Here is a 21,308-nt window from a genome sequence, read left to right on the forward strand (position 1 = left end):
CAGCCGCCAGGTTAGCGACGCGCGAGCCAGGCGCGCCCAGGAATTCCCGCCCTGCGCTCGTCAACGCGCCCCCCCCCCACCCCAAGTTCCACTGATGCATACCCAAACCCGCCTCCTCTTGATTGGCCGAAGCCGGGCTTTCATTTGAAAGAGCCGCCCCTCTCATTGGCTCCGACGCATGTAAATGAGAGAACCTTCCCTTCTCTCGGTGTGCGTGCGTGTGTCTGTGTATATCTATGTGTGGGGGTTTTTTTCGCTCCTTGGGCGCGCTGCCTCCCCCCCCTACCGTATCATTCCTGTGATGAGAATTTTTCAGACAGTAACTCGCCGCGTCTCTTTACTATAAGCAAATAGTTCCTCGCCCCCGCCCGCCGTATTTACAATGGGGCGAGGTTCCGCAGTCCCCTCTTTGAGCTTAAAAAGACAGAGAGGGCGGAGTCTATCCGGACCTATTCCAAGCGGTGGGAGGGGAGGAGGGAGCGAGAGAAAGACGCGTACCCGCCGATTCCCCCTCCGGCGGAGGGATACGGACTTGGAGAGATCCGTGTCTGTGTTTTTTTTTTCCTTCCCCCACCAAAATATTGAGAGTTAAGAGGCCGCTGCTGCGTGCAGCGGAGATCAGAAAGAGAGCGGTGCCAGTCGGAGGCTGAGCTGCTGCTGCTGTTCCTGCCGCCGCCGCTCCACAACGACCGCCTCACTGCGGCGCTACATCCCGGACTGGATTTTATCGATTCCTCCTCGCGTTGCTCGCGTAGGTTTCTTTGCTCGACACGACCCGAGACAGCCGGCGTGCCTGCTTGAAAAAGACCCCAAGAAGCCCGGCTCGTCTTTTTCTTTCTTTTTTTACTCGCGTTCACCTCTTTTCCTAATAAAAGATTGGCGTGTGGATATTTTCCCCCCTTCTCTCCCCCCTCCCTTAAGGACATCTATCCGTTTCCCTGGGATTCTCTGACGGACTTGCAAGTTTCCTTTCCATCCGAAAGTGTCGCCGGAGGAGGAGGAGAAGGAGAGACGGAGGGGGGGACGCGGCTTTTTCCAGCCAGGCTTTTCCCTCCGATCCGAACCGGGGAGGATCTGCGCCGCTGTTCACTTGGCCCGCCGCAGCAAGCCGGCTTGACCGAAGAAGCCTTTGCCTCGGGATCGTTGTGGGTGGTGGTTGTCGTCGGGGTTTTGATTTTCCTCCCCGCCTTCCGTGGTGTCTCTTGGGAAGATGTTACTCTCCAAATTTGGGTCCCTGGCTCATATTTGCAACCCGACCAGCATGGATCACTTGCCGGTGAAGATCCTCCAGCCAGGTAAACAATTTCCCGAGAGTTGCCGTCCGCCCTCGCCCGCTTCTCTTTGCGGGGGACGGCCCGTGTGCGTTGCGTGGTGTGTCTTGTGTGTGCTTGATGTGCGTGGCGAGGTTTCCTCTCCCTGCCCCCCCCTTTTTTCCCGCGTCAGCCGTGGAACGGTGGATCCCAGCGATCGGCTTGAGTCATTCATTCGTCTTCTTTTTCAAAACCTCTGCAGTTGTTAGAAAGGGAGGGGGGAGCTGGCTTGTTTCTCCCGGTTATCCTAAGCGGGGAATTAGGGCGGTGGGGCAAATATTTTGTACCGAAGGATGAAGAAAATAATAATAATTGGAAAGACGTTTTGCCAGGTGCTGGAAGATCTGACTCGCAAAACCCCGGACGGCCACGAGGGGGAGGCAGAGATTTTAGACGTTTTCTAGCATTTTTGCAACCGATTTTTACAACCCCCGTCCATTTAATTCCCAAATCTGGGCTTGGCCGCACTTTGGTCCAATGTTGCTGGTGACTTTGAAAAGGGTTGGGAGTAAGAAGCCCCTTTGTGCCCCCCCCACCCCAGGTTGAGTTTGGTTTCTCTGTTTGAACTGCTGTCCATCCCCCTCCCCCCCATCTCTTCCTTAAGGCTTTCCCTCGTTTTTTTTCTCACCCCGCTTTCTCTTTTTCTTCCCCTCTCCAGTGAAAGTGGAAAAGGAGCCGTTCGATAAAATCTATCAAGTGGGCTCAGTCCTCGGCAGTGGGGGATTTGGCACAGTCTATGCTGGGAACAGGATTGCAGATGGCTTGCCGGTAAGAGGAGGCTCTTGAGCAACAACCCCCCCCTTCTCCGCCCCCAACCACGAGGCTCGGGGTTGCTACCACCCACCCCGTTTGCGTGGCTGGAAATTCCAGCTGTGGAATCCAGAGCGAGAAACCCCGGGCAAGTTCTCTTCTTGCCGACCAACAGGCATTGGACTTGGTCTATCTCCTCCCCCCCCCCCCGTTCCCCCCATATCCCTCAATTCAATGTGTAGACTGGTTTCCCTATAACCTCTGTTTTTTTTCCTCCCTGCTTCCAGGTCGCTGTAAAGCACGTCGTGAAGGAGCGGGTGACCGAGTGGGGAACAATTGTAAGTACCCAAGGATGGATCCCAAAATGTATATATGACGCGTGTGTGGCTGCTTGCACCTTGCAGTAGTTTCCAACTGCTTTTCTTTTAATAACAGACTGCTGATGATAGTTTCCATGGATTCCCCTTTCCCCACCCCGCATGCTGCTGCCTCTCCATTCTCTGTTATTGTTTACATTGAAGTGGGGGGGATTTTGGCTGGGTTTCTTCTCCTCCTCCTCTTCCCCCTCTGCCCTCCCCTTTTGACTGCGGCAGCAGAGACACCCAGTGGAGTAGCTGCAGCCTTCCCCATCGGTCTAGCTAGCTGCTTAGCCCTCCCCCTTCCCGTCCTCCGCCTGGCTGCTGGAATTTCCATTTTGAGAAAGAAGTGTATGATTTGTTTTCGGATGGGCAAGGAAGGGGATTTTCCCTCCTTCCTCCCCTCCTCCCGTTTCCGATAATTCCGAATAATTCATCATGTCTTCCTTTGCTCTTTCTCCCTCTGTCTCTCTCTCTCCCTCCCTCCCTTCTTCCCTACCCCTCCTCCTTGTAGGGTGGAGTAATGGTGCCCTTGGAAATAGTCCTGTTGAAGAAAGTGGGTTCAGGCTTCCGAGGTGTAATTAAGCTGCTCGACTGGTACGAGAGGCCTGATGGCTACCTGATCATCATGGAACGGCCAGACCTGGTGAAGGATCTCTTTGACTTCATTACGGAGAAGGGGGCGCTGGATGAGGACACCGCACGGGGCTTCTTCCATCAAGTCCTGGAAGCAGTGCGCCACTGTTACAGCTGCGGGGTGGTACACAGAGACATCAAGGACGAGAATCTTCTAGTGGATCTCAGGACAGGAGAACTGAAGCTGATCGATTTTGGGTCTGGAGCCATCCTCAAGGACACCGTTTACACTGACTTTGATGGTACGCGCCCCTCCCAACCGCAGCCAATCCCTGTGTGTGTGGATGGGTGGGTGGATGAGTGCTTAATTGGGAAAGCATCCCCCCTCGTTCGTAATCACATTCTCACCACCTACGGCTGACAAAATATATTTTTGCTGCTGCAGTCAGTAGCAGGTTGATAATTAAATCCTTCGCAATGGAGGCAGCTGGAGGGGGGGTGGGGTTGTCAAGTTGTTTAGGAAAGGAGCAATTCCAGGCAGTGACGCAGCAGTTTATATTTTTCCTGCCTTCAAAAAAATAAAAATAAAGGCATTTTCCTAGAGGGCGATGTGTTTACAGTTGAGTCAAGCTTGTGCGTTTCCATCTGTGCTTTTCTTAGTGCTTCCCCCCCTACTCTGCTGTCCCCTCCACACACACAACACACACACCTAGTTTTCTCCTTTCCCAGCTCCTCATTCTCGTGTCATGTTTTGGAAATCCCCCGCATTGCAGATTGAGGGACCGGAGGGGGAGAAACCTCTTAAAAAAGAAGTTTTTTTCTTTTCCTTTCTTAAAACTTACACACCGAAACATAGGTTGCCTCCGTTTGTTATAAGAAAGACATGATCTCTTGCTTCTTGCCTAAGCCTTGGCAAGATTTTCTTCCTTTCAAGGTGAAGGTGATCCACGTAAAGGAGGCACTCTTTTCACCTCCCTTCCCTAGTCAGCTGCAGCATTTAGCATCTGTTTGTTGTGAAACGAGAGTCTCCTGGCCATGTGACCTTCAGCATCACAAATTCCAGTTTTCATTTGGTATCCAAGTAACCACTCGGTGCAGAGGGAGGGCAGTTGCTAACTGCCTTCTTAACGCACGAGGCAGATTTCACTCTTCTTTTACTCTGATTTTTCTCTCTCTTTTTATTAAAAAAAAAAGGGGGGGGAGCAGCATACTTTTAGAACTGGCCAAAACTGATTAGTCACATTTAGGAGCCAAGGCTGGAGTTTCACCTCCCCCCCCCCTTTTTCCTTTCCTGCCTCTCTCCTTTCATCCCCTCTTCCTTTGTCCTTTTGTGTCTATTTTTGGTACGGTGCTGCAGACGCCACGTGGTCAAGGAAAGGGAGCTTTATGTTAGTAAACAGTCAGCTGATGGGAAGCTTGTACTGCTCATCACCGCAAAATAGAACGACCCCGAGGGCTGGGATTAAAACATGATATAATCCCAGGGGTGATGTAAGGTCCAGAATTTTCCCATATATGTTTGTGTGCTTTGGGGAAGGTTTTTTTAAAAATTATTATTATTAAATGGGATTTTTGAAGCGGCAAAGCGTAAAATATGTTCCCAAGATGAAAGTTCATCTTGTTCTAATAGGGCCTTTTGTCTTTTTCCTCCCCACAGGAACACGTGTGTACAGCCCTCCAGAATGGATTCGCTATCACAGATACCATGGGCGATCAGCTACTGTGTGGTCACTGGGCGTTTTGCTCTATGACATGGTCTGCGGGGACATCCCTTTTGAGCAAGATGAAGAGATCTTGAGAGGACGCATGTATTTCAGGAGACGAATTTCCCTGGGTGAGCTGAGATTTACAGATCTCCACAACCCCTGCCCCTCCCCCCCGTCCCGGGTTATTCTGCCCACTGAACGGATCATTTTCGGTGGCTGACCTGCTGTCCCTCTTTGTCTTTTCAGAATGCCAACAATTGATCAAATGGTGCCTTTCTCTGAGGCCTTCAGACAGACCGACCCTTGAGCAAATTTTTGACCACCCGTGGTTGCACAAATCCGAAGTTGCGAAGTCGGAAGATTGTGACATAAGGTTACGGACCATTGGCACAGACGTGTCTCGCACAAGTTCGAGCAACGAGAGCCTGTGAAATAACGGAGGACCTTGTCAAGCGAGGGGACCCACAAGGAGAGAAAAAGAGGGGGAGAAGAAAAAAAGACCAGAGTGCTGCTGCTGCCAATATGTAGAAAGGGGTGGGGGGAGGGGGGGATGCATTAATTATTCTGTACTTTGAATCTTTGTTGGAGGGAATTGATATTTTTAAAAAAAATTTTCCCCTTATTGCTGGTTTCTGCTTCAGAATGAAATTTCCTTTGGAAACGCTAATATATGGGAATTGGCAGGCCAGTACTTAACCCAAAAGACTGACCTTAATATAATAATTATTATTATTTTTTATTATTATTATTATTAAGAAAAGCAGTGACCTCTTTAAATAACATGGTAAACCTTTTTGCTCTCATAGAGCCTGGACTAAATTTCATTTGCTTTTTTGAGTGCCTTTTTGAAAGCTGCTTCAGTGGGACTTTCTTTTTTGAGCTGTGTGTGTCCAAAGAAGATCCAGTACATTATAGAACCTGCCTTCCCTTCTCCATTCTAGGTGCTGGGGAAGCAGCTCCCTATGATGCACTAGAAAAACATGTCCAGTGACTGAATGAAGTAGTCCCATCAACTGATGATGGAATACTTGAACACAGACATTTCATCTTCTTCCCCAGCCTTTCTCTCCACCCTTCCTTCCCCAGACCCCAACAAGACAACCTCTGCTGATCCACACAATATTTCCATAGCCTGCACACGTTATCAGCTCTTTATCAGGAACATTTACCCATATTTCATTTCATCTCTACCACTGGGCACAAGAAAAAAGGCCCTTTCTCAGTTCCCCCAACCTCCAAGTCTTAAAAAAAAAAGTATGAATGGGCATGTTAAATGCACAATCAATGCAATATTCAAGGACTGTGTGCGTGTGGGTTTTTTCCCCCCCCATTACCTGTATAATGTGTTTATGTAAAAAAAAAAATTCCCCCCTGTACTATACAAGTTTTATTTATTGTCTGGAGTTTAGAAAAACCTCTCACAGACATCAGCTGTGGCTATTTATTTTAGCTAATTTATTTGTTTAGAATTATGCAACACTGCTTTTATCTCTCTTCTGTTGTGGAGATTTCTCTGGGATCAGTCGACAATTATTTTTGCATTCCTGTCTTTTCCTCTTTTGGGGGTAGGGGTGGGTTGTTGACGAAGAAATATATAAAGCCTGACCATACCTGTTCTTTTTTTCCTTCATTTTTGGTTGGAAGATAGAAAAAAACGTTGTACAAAGTCTAATTTAAGGGAATTAGAATGACTTTAAAAGTTAGTATGCCTTTTTTGTCTGGTATTATTGACATACCAGAACTGTAAAGTAATGCTGTTTTTGAAGGGTTTTAAATTATTGACATTGTACAGTCTTTGTGCATTGGCTCTGGAAGGAAGAGTGGCAGAGTCATAAACCTTAATTTATTTTAATAGATGTTGTGTTCTGTAATCTGGTTGCACTTATGCAGCTTGGATTTGGATTTTTTTTTCCTTCTGTTTAACAGTGTGAAATGTATGGAGATCATATTTTTTTATACAGGTATTTCAATTAAACTTTTTTGTAGATAAGTGGCATGATGTGTTCATTTGAGTTCAACAGTGGCACCTCCGAGGAAGCACCTTGACACATTTGTACAGATCTACACACACAAAAGGGACGCAGTGGTTAAGACGCTGAGCTTGTCGATCGGAAAGGTTGGCGGTTTGAATCCCTAGCGCCGCATAACGGAGTGAGCTCCCGTTCTTTGTCCCAGCTTCTGCCAACCAAACAGTTCAAAAGCACATAAAAAATGCAAGTAGAAAAATAGGAACCACCTTTGGTGGGAAGGTAACTCTTCCGTTCAGCTTCGATGTTCAGTCATGCCAGCTGCATGACCACGGAGATGTCTTTGGACAGCGCTGGCTCTTCGGCTTTGAAACGGATATGAGCACCACCCCCTAGAGTCAGGAACGACTAGCACATATGTGCAAGGAGAACCTGTACCTTACACACAAGTTAAGTTCCACAAATGTCAGTAGCAATTTGGATAGAGAGTTGCAATCTTCATGCATTGCCCACAGATAGAAATGATCCTCAATTATCAGGATAGGCCAGTGGAGAAATTCCCTCATCTTTGGAATTGGTGAATACATTTAAAAGTTTTCAGCGAACATCACATATACTCTTGACAAAGAGGTTGCCGTAGGGAATGTGACAAGTGTGAAGTACACTCCAACTTGTTTCCCTTGTTTCCCTTTGCCTTTTCTGGGTGGGTACTCCATTTCCAAACAATGAGGTGAAACGTAAGCGCCTATCCACTTGCCTTCCAAGAATGCTTCTGGGGTCTGCTTGAGGTCAAGAGATGCTTTGAGAACTGCAGTTTCTCCTTGTGGCTGCTATTTTCCAAAGTTCAGGAATTAACTCTTTGGAATTAAAAACCTTAAATGTGTGCCATGGAGATTGGTGGGTAGGATCCCAATGGGCGAGCCAAATCCGGATGGTCACAACTGCAGAATTGAAACCGCCACCACCACCAATGGTTTGCCTCTGTCATGTACAAAAGGGTTTTAGACAAGCAGTTGTAGCTGCCATGTTGACTTTACACAATCTGACCCCACCCAACCCTATGGTCCCTCTGCCAGTGGTGGGCCCACTAAACTCCATCGTTGCCTATATTGGAGACTTGGAATAAAATATAGGCTCACAGGGATACTGATGATAACTGCAAGTTATCCAATTCATTCATCCATGGCTTGTAACCATTTATAGTGTCCTCTTTCGTTCTCTAAGGTGAACAGATTTGGCCAACTTACAAAGTAGTTCCTGCACTAATTAATACATATGCACTGTATGGCATATGGAGCTTTTATCGGTCAATCGTGCCTGCCGTTTTGGTGTGTATGAAACTCCTGCAACTACCACATTCGTAATTCCAAATACTCATTCTGGATGTTATTAAAATGCTTTTCTCATTCCGTAGCCCTTCAGGTGCATTGAGTGATGATAAGGCGCCAGGTTGGGGAATGCTCCAGAGGCAAAACTATACATGACAGACCTGTTTTTGAGACGACTCTTGTATTTTCATTAGATACGTTTGCACAACATGCTAAGCCAGAAAGTCTGGCAAGCACACAGGTGCCTTAATTTTACCCTGTACGACACCCAGCTCTTTAATCAACAACGTAGGTTTACCAGGTTGTCCAATCCCCCCAAATCTTCCATATTAGAATTACACATGTGAGACTATGAAACCTTCAGCAAACCAAAGTTCCATCTCAAACTTTTCAAACTTCCATCTCAAACTTCATATATCATTGTAAGTTAAAGTCTGTTTAAAGTCTTGGGGTAGAGGCAGAGTTTTGGTATTTCTTTTTTAAACAATCTGATAATTAGAACTGCAGAAAAAACAATTACTCCCAACCTGCCTTCCATTGAGGACCTGTACAATGCACGAGTCAAAAAGAGGGGCGTGAAAATATCTACAGACCCCTCGTATCCTGTACATAAACTGTTTCAACTCCTACCCTCAAAAACAACGCTATAAGTCACTGCACACCAAGACAACTAGACACAAGAACAGGTTTTTTTTTCTGAACACCATCACTCTGCTAAACAAATAATTCTCTCACCACTGTCAAACTATTCACTAAGGTTGCATTACTATTACTATTAGTCTTCTCATTCTTCCTTTCACCCATCTCCTCCCACTTATGACTGCAGGACTGTAACTTCGTTGCTTGTATCCTTATGATTTATATTGATATTGATTGTTTCCTGATTGCTTATTTGCATCCTATGACTATCATTAAGTGTTGTACCTTATGATTCTTGACAAATGTATTGTGTCTTTTGATGTACACTGAGAGCTTGTGCACCAAAGACCAATTCCTTGTGTGTCCAATCACACTTGGCCAATAAAGAATTCTGTTCCACTCCACTCCACTCTATTCTATTCTAATCTGATTTTAAGCAATATACACATGTAAGCTATATGTCTGGATTCTTCCCAATAGCAATAGCCTCATATAATAGGGTTGGGTCGAACCATCTTCTCCAGACTAGCTTTCATATGCAACAAATTTTACTTGAAAGAAAATCCAGATGATGCTAATCTACATTCTGAAGCAGATGGGGCCAGGTCTTGCTATTTTTGCCTCCTTTGAGTGACTCTTAGAAAGTATTCGTAGCACTGTACTGCGTGATCTCCTCTTGTGTTGGAAACTCTCTTCAGTAGCTACAAAGAGCCCTTATTTAAGTTAGCATGGCTAATGCATCAGGACCATTGTGGCTTTACAAGGCTTGCATACTTTTCTATTGTGAAAATAGAATGACCCAAGAAGATTCTGGTGTCGTGCAATTATAAGGAAAGGAAGCTGGATATAACAGAAAATTGCCCTAAATGTCTGCTTTGTTAACAGCATTTCAAAATCCAATGGCTGAATATTAGAATTCCTGCTTCCATATAATATAATGGTAAACCACTAAAAAGGGAAAGTTGCTAACTTCTAGCTCAACGGACTTTCTGTCTCCCGATTTAAATAATTCCCTTGGACAAAATTATAGGAACAAGAAGTTTGACATGGTTTTCTTTATTATTATTATTATCATTATTTTTGCAGTTTCCTCCTTTCATCTGAACAATTTTCTTCATTATCCATCTCTTGATCTTTCTATCAATCAGTCATAAAGACAGGAATGTGTTGCCCTTGGTAAAATTGGGACATAGATGTTCTCTTTCAGTCTTCAGCTTCAATCTCACAGGGGCTCTGTTAGAAAGAAAACCAATGTTGTAAAGCTTGTGTTAAGTTTTTCTAGGCCAGTATTAAATTACACTGCAGGTCATTTGGCACAGGAACTGACCTCCCCTGTGTATAAATTGATAGCATTGTTACTCCCACTTTTCAAAACACGGGCATCCTTCTAAAGCCCATCTTTTCAACCTTAACCTGAAGAGTTCATATAAATAAGTCTTTTAGGTAGTATCTATTTTACTTGGGGATATGCAGTTGAAATTCCTTTGTTCATTTTTAAAAAACAAAAGTATTCCCATATCTTCCATTGGATCTGTGAGGCTCTTTATCGCTTGCAATTTCAGTGTGGGTCATGAAACCTGCCAAATTGTTGTAATTAATTACATCCCAACATTAATCATTTGTACATAGAAGCAAGCAAAAAGTTGCTAATCTAATCCTTAAAACAGATATTATTGTGCTTTAAAAAAACAGAGATGAATAAACTCAAATCCATTAGATTGACTGCTTTGGTCTAGGCATAATTCCAGTCTACTAAAACTGCAAAACATTTCTTTCAACACAGGGATATCCAACCTTGTCAACTTTAAGACGTCAGTTTCCAGAATTCCAAAGCCAACCAGCTTGGTTATTCAGTGTGGCGCATTGTCGTTGCACCAATTGATCCATTTATATGCATGTTTCCTTGTCTTGGCTTTCTACAAATGAACATGAGCAGGATCCAAATCGTCTCTTTTCAATATTTTTTGACATTTTGCCATCTTCTTCTTACCACTTTACTCTTCTTCGCTCTTCTCCCTTCTTGAGAGCTCTCCAATTGCCTTGCAACTTCATAGCACCCCACCATGTTTAAATGCTGCAAAATACGTGAAGGAGGGGCACAGTTAAAACTGCAATGTTATGTTTGTATGACACAAATGGTTTACAGATTAATAGATGAACAGAGTTGGAAGGGACCTTGGCTTGTAGGCATCCTACAGCTAAGCAGGAGACCCTTACACCATTTCAGACAAATGGCACTCCAATTCTTCTTGAAAGCTTCCAGTGATGAAACTTCCACAACTTCTGAATACAAGCTGTTCCGTTGGTTGATTGTTCTCACGGTCATAAAATTAATGTTATGCTGAAATTAATTAAAGCAATTTAGCAGTTTTCATGGCAATTGCAACCAATTATACATAGGTTTAGATCAGAGGTGGGTTGCTCGGCCAAACCCTTAGTGGCGGCGGCAGGAGGATCTGGTGCCCCCCCCCTTGGATGCTTCTGCGCATGCAGCTTTAAATACAGCTTTAAAACACTATGTCCTGTTGAAGCTTTAAAAGTTGGGAGAGATGGAAAAAATGAAGATCATGGACTGTCCTGGCCAATAATCTTTACCTGATAAAAGGGAATGCAGAGACCTTCAGGAATAGGAAAATACGACTTGTAAGTTAGAATGTTATCCATGTATAACTATCTGACAGTAAGATTGAATCCAATACTATGTACTAGAAAATAGGAATGGTGGCATGGAAAACATCTCAAAAGGAATTCTCCTTAGTTTCTTGGGCTGTAAATGCAAAAGTGGGGGTGGGAGGGTGGGAATATACTTTCAGACTTCTATGAATGTCATTTTACAATAAAGTAGATTTTGTCCATCTAGTCATGCTTCCTGTTCGGACTACCCCAAATTAGTGGGCTGACAGTAACCTAGCAATAAAATAGTTTGGCTAATATCTTAGGCATCATATGTTACTTCTGTAAAAATGTTCATTTCACTTATTAATGTCCAGGTTACTTAGCATTAAACTAATTCAATGGCTTGCTTCATATATTAGGTTAACATAAATATCCAGTACATCGGTGCTTTGCTTCAACATCATTACACAAATAAGATAGATTATAAGTAATTGGAATTATTAGCACAAAGACATTGTGGCACATATGACAGCTGTTAATCTCCACCTTGCCTCCTAACCCACCCACTATGTGGCCCATGATGTTAAATCACAATGTCGTGTCCCGTTTTGTTCACTAAGTCACGGAACCATCAAATCAATATCACACTGTTAGCCAGTCAACATCTTTTCGCTGACCTTCTCCATTGTATAAACTGTTCCTTGAGGGTCTAGTTTAGATAAAGTTGCCGTTACTTTGTGCATAAGTAAATATTTGCACCAGCCCAAAGTATTTTACTTTTAACAATTAAAGTCAAATGTTTAAAATAATTGATTCCGAATGGTAATCCTGTGTACAATTTTTGTCTCAGATCTGCAATGAAATACGACTTGGGTCTTTTGCTAGCTTTTCTTGAAAGAACCATTTCCCCAAAATACATGTCCCTCTCTTCATACTATTTCCCCCTTATTTAATCAGATTACTCTGACAGATGAAGCCATGGGGAGGCCTCTCATGCTACTGCCACAGGGTAGCTTTGTTTTCACCAAAGTCTAGCCAGTGTGGTAGCTTAGCGACCTCTGTTGGTGCAATGGCAACACACAGTCTTCATAAGCAGAGATGGGTTTTTTGGCACTGTTGACAGGTGTCTCTAAGAAGGGAGGGGGGGGGGGAAGAAGAAGACATCGACAGGCTCTGAAATGTTCCACTAGGCAGAAAAGGATTCCATTATAAATAAGTCATGACAACAGCACTGTGTTATTACTTCTAGAAGCTCACAAGGCAAGAGAGAACCTGGGTGTATAACATCAATTTACTCGTTATTACTCAGTCCTAAATCTTTTTTTTTTTTTGCATTAAAATCAATACTAATACTAATGATGCTAATACAACATCAGCAACTAAACATTATGGTTTAGATGCTCCTCTTGTGACCAACAAATAGCTTATTTTACCCTTTTTTCTGATGTTTGCTTTCTTCCACCAGCACTTTACTGTTGCCCAAGATGGAATTATTATTACTATTGTTGTTATTCTTGTTGCTGTTCTTATTGTTGTTGTTGTTGTTGTTGTTGTTATTATTATTATTATTATTATTATTATTATTATTATTATTATTATTATTATTATTATTATTATTTGGTTAATCTTTGGTGAGATTCACAGCCTTTGGGGCTGGTTGGTTGCTCAAGTTCTAACCAAGAACCTAGGAACTGTTAAGGTAACGTTGGAGGATATAAGTTGTTCCAAGTAGGGTGGCTTTTTGTAGAGTCAGAATGTTCAAGTCAGGTAAATTTAGAATTTTCAAATAGCGAGGTAGCCCTTTAGGTATTGCTCCAAGGGCTCCAATTACAATTGGGACAACACATTATTTTTTTCCCCACAGTCGCTCAACCACAATTTGCAAGTCCCGGTATTTTGTGATTTTTTTTCTTGCTGTTTATCTTCAATTCGTGCATCACCTGGCATTGCAATGTCAATGAACCATACTTTTTTCTTTTCAATTATTGTTATGTCAGGTGTATTGTGGGCCAAGTGCCTGTCAGTCTGGATTCTGAAGTCCCACAAGATCTTGACTTTGTCATTCTCTAAAACCTTCTCAACCTGATGGTCCCAGTGGTTTTTGCTGCACTCAAATCCAAACTTTTGGCACAATTTCCAACGAATAATCTTAGCAACGCGGTCATGGCGTTGTAGGTAGTCAGTTTGTGAAATTTTGCTGCACCTGCTGATCAAATGGTCGACTGTTTCATCTTTCTCATTACAGAGGCGACATTTGCTGTTGGTGGTAACATGTTGAATTTTTGCCTTCATGCAGTTTGTGGCTAAGGCTTGTTCTTGAGCTGCCAAAATAAAGCCTTCTGTTTCTTTTTTCAGTACTCCTGATCTTAACCAGTTCCAAGTTAGTTTTTGGTCAGCTTTACCTTCAATACTTTTCAAATATTGGCCATGCATAGTTTTGCTTTTCCAATTTTCAACTCGCTTCTCAATTACTTCTTTCTTATATTCAACTTTTAACTTAGTTGTCTTCAAAAGGCCTCCTTATTTACTTCCTTAATCATTGGTTCTTCACTTTTCTGGATGTAATCATTCAAGCTGTGTCTTTCTTTTTCCACAGTCTGCTTTACTTGTAGGAGTCCTCGACCACCCTCTGCTCTTGGTAAATACAATCGGTCAACATCACTTTTAGGGTGCAAAGCATGATTCATTGTCATAAGCTTCCTTGTTTTTCTGTCCAAATTGTCCAACTCCATCTGGGTCCAGTCAATTATTCCTGCAGAGTATCGAATTACAGATATAGCCCAGGTATTTATGACTTTTATGATGTTTCCTCCACTCAGTTTGGACTTTAATATCTTGCGAATTCGTCGAATGTACTTGGCTGAGGTTAATTCCTTGACCTTATTATGCATTAAGTCAGAGGCCTCTAAAATCTCCAAGTACTTCTAGCCTTGAAAAAGTTTTATACAAACACATTTCCCCCCCTTTTTACCCCCCCCACCATATAATGTAAATCACATACAAATACTATACCCCCTCCCCTCCCCACAACTTAAAAAAAATTCTCATTCAAATATTGTGCCAAATACTGTACCTCCTCCCCTCCCCCCGTCTTAAGGTAAATTATTCATTCAGGTATTGTACCCCCTCACCTCCCAACAATCATAATATAAGTTTCTCTTAGAGTAGCAATAGCCCATTAATCCCATCTTCTAAGTTAATTGAACATATATAAATCATGATATAAATTTCTCTTAAAGTGACAATATCTCATTAATCCCATCTTCTAGGTTAATTATGCATATATATTATCCCACCCTCCACCCTAACCCTCCCCCACCTCCCACTCGAACCCACCCCCCTGACTTCCGCTATACACCACTCTAACAATTCCAAGCATCCCCTGTATTATTTACTCTAATCATACTCTAATCATCTATCAATCTAAACATTCTTACCTAAAGGCTACATAATACTTCCTAGTCTGGTATTTATTCTGTATGTAATCAATCCATTTTACCCATTCCTGTGTATAATTCTCCTGCTTCTGAGCTTTTAGGAAAGCTGAAATTTTTGCCATTTCGGCGAACCCCACCACTTTCTGAATCCATTGATCAATTGTCGGTAAAAAATCTTTTTTCCAATGTTGCGCAATCAACAACCTAGCTGCTGTGCCAGTCGCCTCCACAATTCATAGGGTTTTCGGTTATGACAGGTAGAGGAAAAGGGGCACTGCTCTAGGAGACTGATGGGGGAACTGGACTTCTGGTCAGCTCCAGAATTGAACATGGGGCTTCCGGATTGGATATCTGTGAGTCTTTGAGTGTTTACGGTTGCCGACCCCTGGCCTAGGTTGACAGACATTTTGAGTGAGTCATAAGCCTTGCATTGAAAAGTTTCTTCCTTATGCTACCACGTCCCATTTCCTGAATTAGAGTAAATGATGGGCCGACAAATAATTGTCCTTTGCAAAGACATGAGTAGAACACCAAGCAGCTAAAGCTTATAATTAGAACCCTGAAACAAGACACATTATGAGTTGCTCATGCAGAAACTGCGCTCATGCACAGTACTTACTGAGATTTCATTAGAAAATTAAATTAGGACTGTGAATATGCCATGCACACATGCAAGTTACATTCTTTCAAGTATAATTATGCAGAATCTCTTAGAGGTTGTGTGCATTTGACACCGTTTGGCTGACTGTGATGTTCTTCTTCCATATCCTAGCCGTTCAAAGAAAACAATTCAGGATGCTTCCTGTTGAGCTTCTCTGAAGAACTCTCTCATCACCCAAGCCAGGAACCTCTCTACAATTGAGATGATTGAAAATAGCAGGTGGAAAAGCTATAGGAGCAAAGGTGACTGAAGGATCCGGTGAATTGACAAGAAATAACTTGAGAAATGGACAGAAGAATAAGTAGGTTTCAAAACAGCCTGTGTGTCTAAAGGTTATGGTATTGGATTAGAACAAGGAAATGCAGGTTCAAATCCATGTTCATCCATGGAAGCTCATTGGATGACTTTGACCAGTCTCTCTCCATCAATCCAACCTACCTCATAGGTCAATCCCCCCCCTCATTTTCTAGGGGAAGCTTGGAGAAAGATCTGCTATGTAGAGATGGGTTCCTACTGGTTCAGACTGGTTCAGCCAAGTAGGTAGTAACTCAGCTTCCCACGCCCCTGAACCGGTTCTGTCGGCAGTGCCTTTGGTGGCGCCATCTTGTTTTTTGTACTGCATATGTGCATGAAGCACGTCCCTGAGCGAACCGGCAGTAGTAGTAGCCGGAACCCACCCCTGCTGCTATGTATGCCATCTTGAGCTCCTGAAGTTATAAAAAGGTAATGGTTCCCCTCGCACAAATGTGCTAGTTATTCCCAACTCAAGGGCGCAGTGCTCATCTCCGATTCAAAGCTGAAGAGCTAGCGCTGTCTGAAGACGTCTCCGTGGTCATGTGGCTGGCGTAACTAAACGCCAAAGGTGCATGGAACACTGTTACCTTCCCACTGAAGTGGTTCCTATTTTTCTACTTGCATTTTTACGTGCTTTCGAACTGCTAGGTTGGCAGAAGCTGGGACAAGTAACTGGAGCTCACTCCATTAGGTAGCACTAGGGATTCAAACCGCTGAACTGCCAACCTTCTGACTGACAAGCTCAGCATCAATGGAGTTATGGCACGACATAAATTTAACAAACAACCAATAATAGACATTACAGAATTTTTGATTAGCAGTTCTATCTCTTAGTATTAAAAAAAGACAATAGGCAGAGGTTCTAAGGTGAATAAGCACAAAAGAATTCAACAGGCAAGAATAGCAACATGCACATCAGTGAGTAGTTCCCTTCCCATTCAATAGCACCACCAAAGCTGTACTCAGCACCATATGCCTGCAGTCAGGCCAGTGACAGAAAGCCATGATATATTGCGAGGAAAAGGACTGTGTTGGACATTCTAGATAGCTAGAATTTTAAAATTTAAAATCAAAACATTCCCCAAAACAGCAACAAGCTAAATTCAATACTGCCATTGAGAATGGGCAGCCAATGGGGATGCTGGAATGGCACGAGGCTCACTTGTTCACTGAGAGAAAAGAAACCAATGCGTATCTTCTTGAATTGTGATTCAAACCAAGTAAGAGAAAGCTGGCCATGTTCATTGTTCTGTAATAATACAGCTCCAGTGGCAACATCACTGGGATCGGTGTTATGGCCTGCCAGCAGAGCTGGTGGCAGACTCGGACAGTGAGGAGGTTGGAAGGAACATGGGCCAGTCCTGGTGTCTGGGGAGGGTTTTGATGAGTGCTCTGTGTTGGAAGCAGAGATAGGGCCAGGGCCGTCTGACAGTTATCAGCTGCCTTCGGAATTGGATGTCAGTGGAGAAGAAGAACAGCTGGAGCCTGTTCCTGATGTGTGCATGCACAGAGCTGCCAGGAGAAGGGAACAGCTAAGGAACAAGGGCCAACTTGGGAGTAAAGGCAGAGGTAGATGGTGAACGCCCCCCCAATAGGGAATAAAGAGGAGCAAAGGGGGAGGGGAGTTTGCAGGAGACAATTAGTTCAATTCATTAGGGTGAAGATTTGTTTCTGACTTCTTGCCAAGTAATTGCTGCTACAGCATGGCATTTGAAAGATATCGGCCTGACAACTCTTCAAGCCTGATAAAGGCTGATAAATTTCTGTAGTTGTGAAATCTCATGAAAAACTGTTCGCTGGGACTTTGCTGCAGAGGAATTCCCTTTAACCTACTTAAAAGAGGTTTTATCAGGATGAGGAGTTTGCTTCATGATCTTGGGAAGCCTAGGTCAGTACAATTGGCTTCAGTGATGAAAGGCACGTTCGGGTCAGGGTGCCTCAAAACCAACTCAGCTACAGACAACTGTTTCAGCTTCTTGAACACTGCCTGACTTTCCAAAGTGGGCTTGGCTTTGTCAGGAAGCTGAAACGGTTGTTTGTAGCTGAGCCAGTTTTGAAGCACCCTGACCCGAACGTGCCTTTCATCATTGAAGCCGATGCTAGTGATGTGGCCATTGGGGTTGCATTATTACAGACAAATGAGGGAGATTGTCTTCAGAGATGGAGCAGACTCCTTCTGTGTTACAGGATGGCTATGTTAGGGTTCTAAATACCATGCAGAATTAAATCATTGTCCAAGGCAAAAACATCTTTAAAGGTCCAATTTATTCTACAGGCAAGTTAGCACCTCTATGGAATTCCAACTCTGATTTGCATCCTGGAATTCCACCCAGTTGAAAGTTCATGATTTATCCCCACACCCACAAATCCATCACATGTTCCAATCATCATCTTCCACGCTGGCATCTACACCCCCTTAGTTACCAAGGGGGACCTTTAAGGATGTTTTTGGCTTGGACAATGATTTAATTCTGCATGGTATTTAGAACCCTAACAGGCTAGCTTTTGAGAGCAAGGGCAACTTTAAAAAAAGCATCTCTGGTTCGGGTTCCGGTGGCCGACGGCGACGGGCAGCTCCTTGCCCGCTCCGGCTCCCCGGTGGGCTTCCCCACTCCTTGGGGGGCACAGGACACCCCGCAGAGGGGTCCTGCCGGAGGGGCGGCATCGCGGAGGACTCCTGCAGCGGCGACACAATTTAATTCTACATATTACTGATGATTTGAGGACTTTTGGAACTTTTAAAACTTTGTTATGCCTCTGTGCCCAAAACTGGCAGGGCAAGATGGCACACTTCCGTTATCTTTATGAACTGTGAAACCTGACTCCACCTTTAAAATTCAGGCTTCCGGTCTTTGTCTCCGTGTCTCCCAGAGGAATCTCTTGTGGATTGGTATTTTTTGAACTTTCTAGGGGAAATTTTTCATCTATTGCCAGACTTATTAGAGAGACTCTCTTCTGCCTGGTTCTTCTGCTCCCGAAACTCACCTTGCTACCCTTCTTTTTTAACTGTCTATCTTATATATGGACTGAACTTCTAACGTTATAAATGATGCCACCCAAAAGACCACCTCCTGGAAAACCTGGCTTTGCCACTTCTGCTCCAACATCTGCAACATCCAGTCCAGACACACAGTCAAAGATAACAGAACTGATGCAACCTAAGACTACAGAGATGGACCTTCAACAAATGCTTCAACAAATTTTACAGGGCCAGGAGGAAATCAAGAAACAGCTAAGGGAAATGAAAGATGAAATTAAAGAAAATCAAGCCCAAATATATAAGAACTCACAAAGACTGAATCTTGTGGAAGGGGGGGTGGAGGAGGTGAGGGGGGGGTAGAAGCTGTGCAGAAAGGGAACAAAGATCTTGACACCCAACAGATGAAAATAGAATTTGAGAGAATGTCCTATTACCTTAGATTTCAAAATGTTATAGAAGAAGATGGGGAAAACATAAGGGACATCATGATAAACATCCTGGCTGACTACACACACAAAGAAAAACAACAGATGGGGTGGGATATAGACCTGGTTTATAGAGTGAACTCAGCCTATGCTAGAATACACAATGTACCCAGGGAGGTTCACATTAAATTTCTTAGAAAAAGCACAAGAGATGAAATTCTGGGTGTACAAAGGGGGCAAGCATTGACATACCATGATAGGGAGATAACCATTCTGAAGCAGATCCCTAAGAAGATTAGAGAAAAAAGGAAGAATTATTCGCAATTAGCGAATAAATTATACCAGAAAGGGGTGTGGTTTAGATGGTTGATGCCTGAAGGTATGCTGATATTCTGGGAGGAGACAAGAATCAGAATCAATTCACCCATAGAGGCACAGGCCTTTATGGAAAAAAACAAATCACACCTAGAAAAAACACGAGACACTACAACGGACACACAGGACACGGGAGGGGCCAGAGCTCTGCCAGTGGAGGGAGAAGGGGCAATAGCAAGAAAACTCAGATCACAAAAATAAACAAGAAAATCATATAAACTGACCGAAAGTGATAATGGAATTATATCTGGATTTTATACTGTAATGTCTAATCTGATTGAAAATAGTAATAGAACTAACATGCTGATTGTAACCAATTATATACCAATGCATTATATATAAATGTATACTATGAGTATGGAGGGAGGGGCGCTTGCCACACTTTGCAACTGCCAAAATTTGTATACCTGTCCATTTACCCTTTTCCCTATAAATGTTGAAAAACCAATAAAATTTTTATTTAAAAAAAAAAAAAGCATCTCTGGCAGAGCTTAATAATAGGGCAAAGTCATACTGGGAGAAGTTATTAATTAGGTTGTAAGCCATTTAAATTCATTGTCATGTCCCCATCGGAGTCTGACTCTGAGATGAAACACGAACAGCTGACAGAGAGCGGGAGTGTGGCTCTGTTGGCTGTGGAGGAAACTGGAAAACGGCAAAGTCAGGGTGGACAGAGCAGGGAAGAGGTAGAACAAAGGAGAGGGGGTTCAGGTGAAGACCAAGATCCACCCCCTCCTCATCTTAGAGGGTGCAGGGCAAAACGCAGAAATGAGCAACATGGGTTGCATGGCTTACAAGGAAGGAAAGGCCCCCATTTCCCTTCACAAGGCACACCTGGGGATGGAGTTTAAAGGAGAGGCAGTTGGGAGGGGTGTTTGTTGGAAACAAGCTCAGAATTCACCAAGTGCTGAGCGTTGTGGCCTGCATTCCTGGCATTCCTCCTGACTGTTTGAATTACTGCCACACTTCTGTGTGCTTAACTTGCCTTGTTGGAATTGTCCACTTCTTGGACTAATTACCTTGCCCTGCTGGAGTGATTGATTGCAGTCATTCTGCTTACAGCGTTTGTACTGAAGGATCTGTAGCTGGAGACTGCTGCAGGTTTGTGGGAGAGTTTTTTTTCCAGGCCGGAGAATAACAGGACATTGGGAGAAAAGTTGGAGCCAATAAGGGGACTCATACTGGTTCTTGAGCTGTGTTGCCTTTGTGTCATGCCCCAGGTCATCACATTCATATACTGTAGGTTAAGCTTGAGTTCCATTTCTGACCTTGGCTCTTTCCTCATACAGAAGGAATCCCCTATCATATATAATCAAGAAGAAAAAATTGTTTGGTGTTTTAAAATCTATTGGTCACTTCATGATAACCCTCCTCTAATGTATCCCTTTTTCCTCCCCCCCCAACACGCACCCCAACCCTAACCCACACACACATCACAAAATGAATCTGTTAATATCCTGCAGATATTAACAAATTCAGCAGAAATGTCTGCCTGAAAAAAGGGCTTTGTACATACATTTGTACACTTGCTGGTTTCCATATAAGCCATTAGTTTATAATGCTTGAACAGGAGCACCACTGTATAAAAGCTGTATGAAACATTCCTGCTTAGCTACTCTCTAGTTGGTAAGGCAAAATACGACTGCATTTTCATGCACTAATTTTACTTTAAGATGCCCCGAGGAAAAGAAATCACATTGCCAATATTTCCTAATACTTTTGAAATTTGGTAAGTAAAGAAAATAAGATTCCCCCTGAAATTTAAATCAATAGTTCTCAATTATTTAGAGATGTTTCCACTCTCAAATAATTGAGTTAGGAAAACTACTGTAACTGCTGTTAAAACCTCCTGCATAAACACCCACACACACCTTGCTATTTCACAATA

The 21,308-nt window shown here is 43.4% G+C and overlaps 1 protein-coding gene across 1 annotated transcript; it reads left to right on the forward strand.

Annotated features, from left to right (window-relative positions):
- The first annotated feature begins 493 nt into the window (after positions 1 to 493).
- On the forward strand, positions 494 to 6,688 carry PIM3 (Pim-3 proto-oncogene, serine/threonine kinase). Its single transcript, XM_081958789.1, has 6 exons — positions 494 to 1,295; positions 1,969 to 2,078; positions 2,348 to 2,398; positions 2,931 to 3,294; positions 4,650 to 4,826; positions 4,945 to 6,688. Exons 1-6 carry the CDS (start codon positions 1,211 to 1,213, stop codon positions 5,127 to 5,129), a joined length of 972 nt encoding a protein of 323 aa, XP_081814915.1. The 5' UTR covers positions 494 to 1,210; the 3' UTR covers positions 5,130 to 6,688.
- Positions 6,689 to 21,308: the final 14,620 nt, after the last annotated feature.

This window comes from Natrix helvetica (genome assembly GCF_964273705.1).
Source record: "Natrix helvetica genome assembly, chromosome: 6".
In the NCBI taxonomy this organism is placed as follows: Eukaryota; Metazoa; Chordata; class Lepidosauria; order Squamata; family Natricidae; genus Natrix; species Natrix helvetica.

Excerpts from the sequence above, each read along its gene's own strand:
- PIM3 (XM_081958789.1), top strand. The coding sequence starts at position 1,211 with ATGTTACTCTCCAAATTTGGGTCCCTGGCTCATATTTGCAACCCGACC. Across the intron at positions 1,296-1,968 it reads GGTGAAGATCCTCCAGCCAG|TGAAAGTGGAAAAGGAGCCG; the intron begins GTAAACAATTTC and ends TCCCCTCTCCAG. Across the intron at positions 4,827-4,944 it reads CAGGAGACGAATTTCCCTGG|AATGCCAACAATTGATCAAA; the intron begins GTGAGCTGAGAT and ends TTGTCTTTTCAG.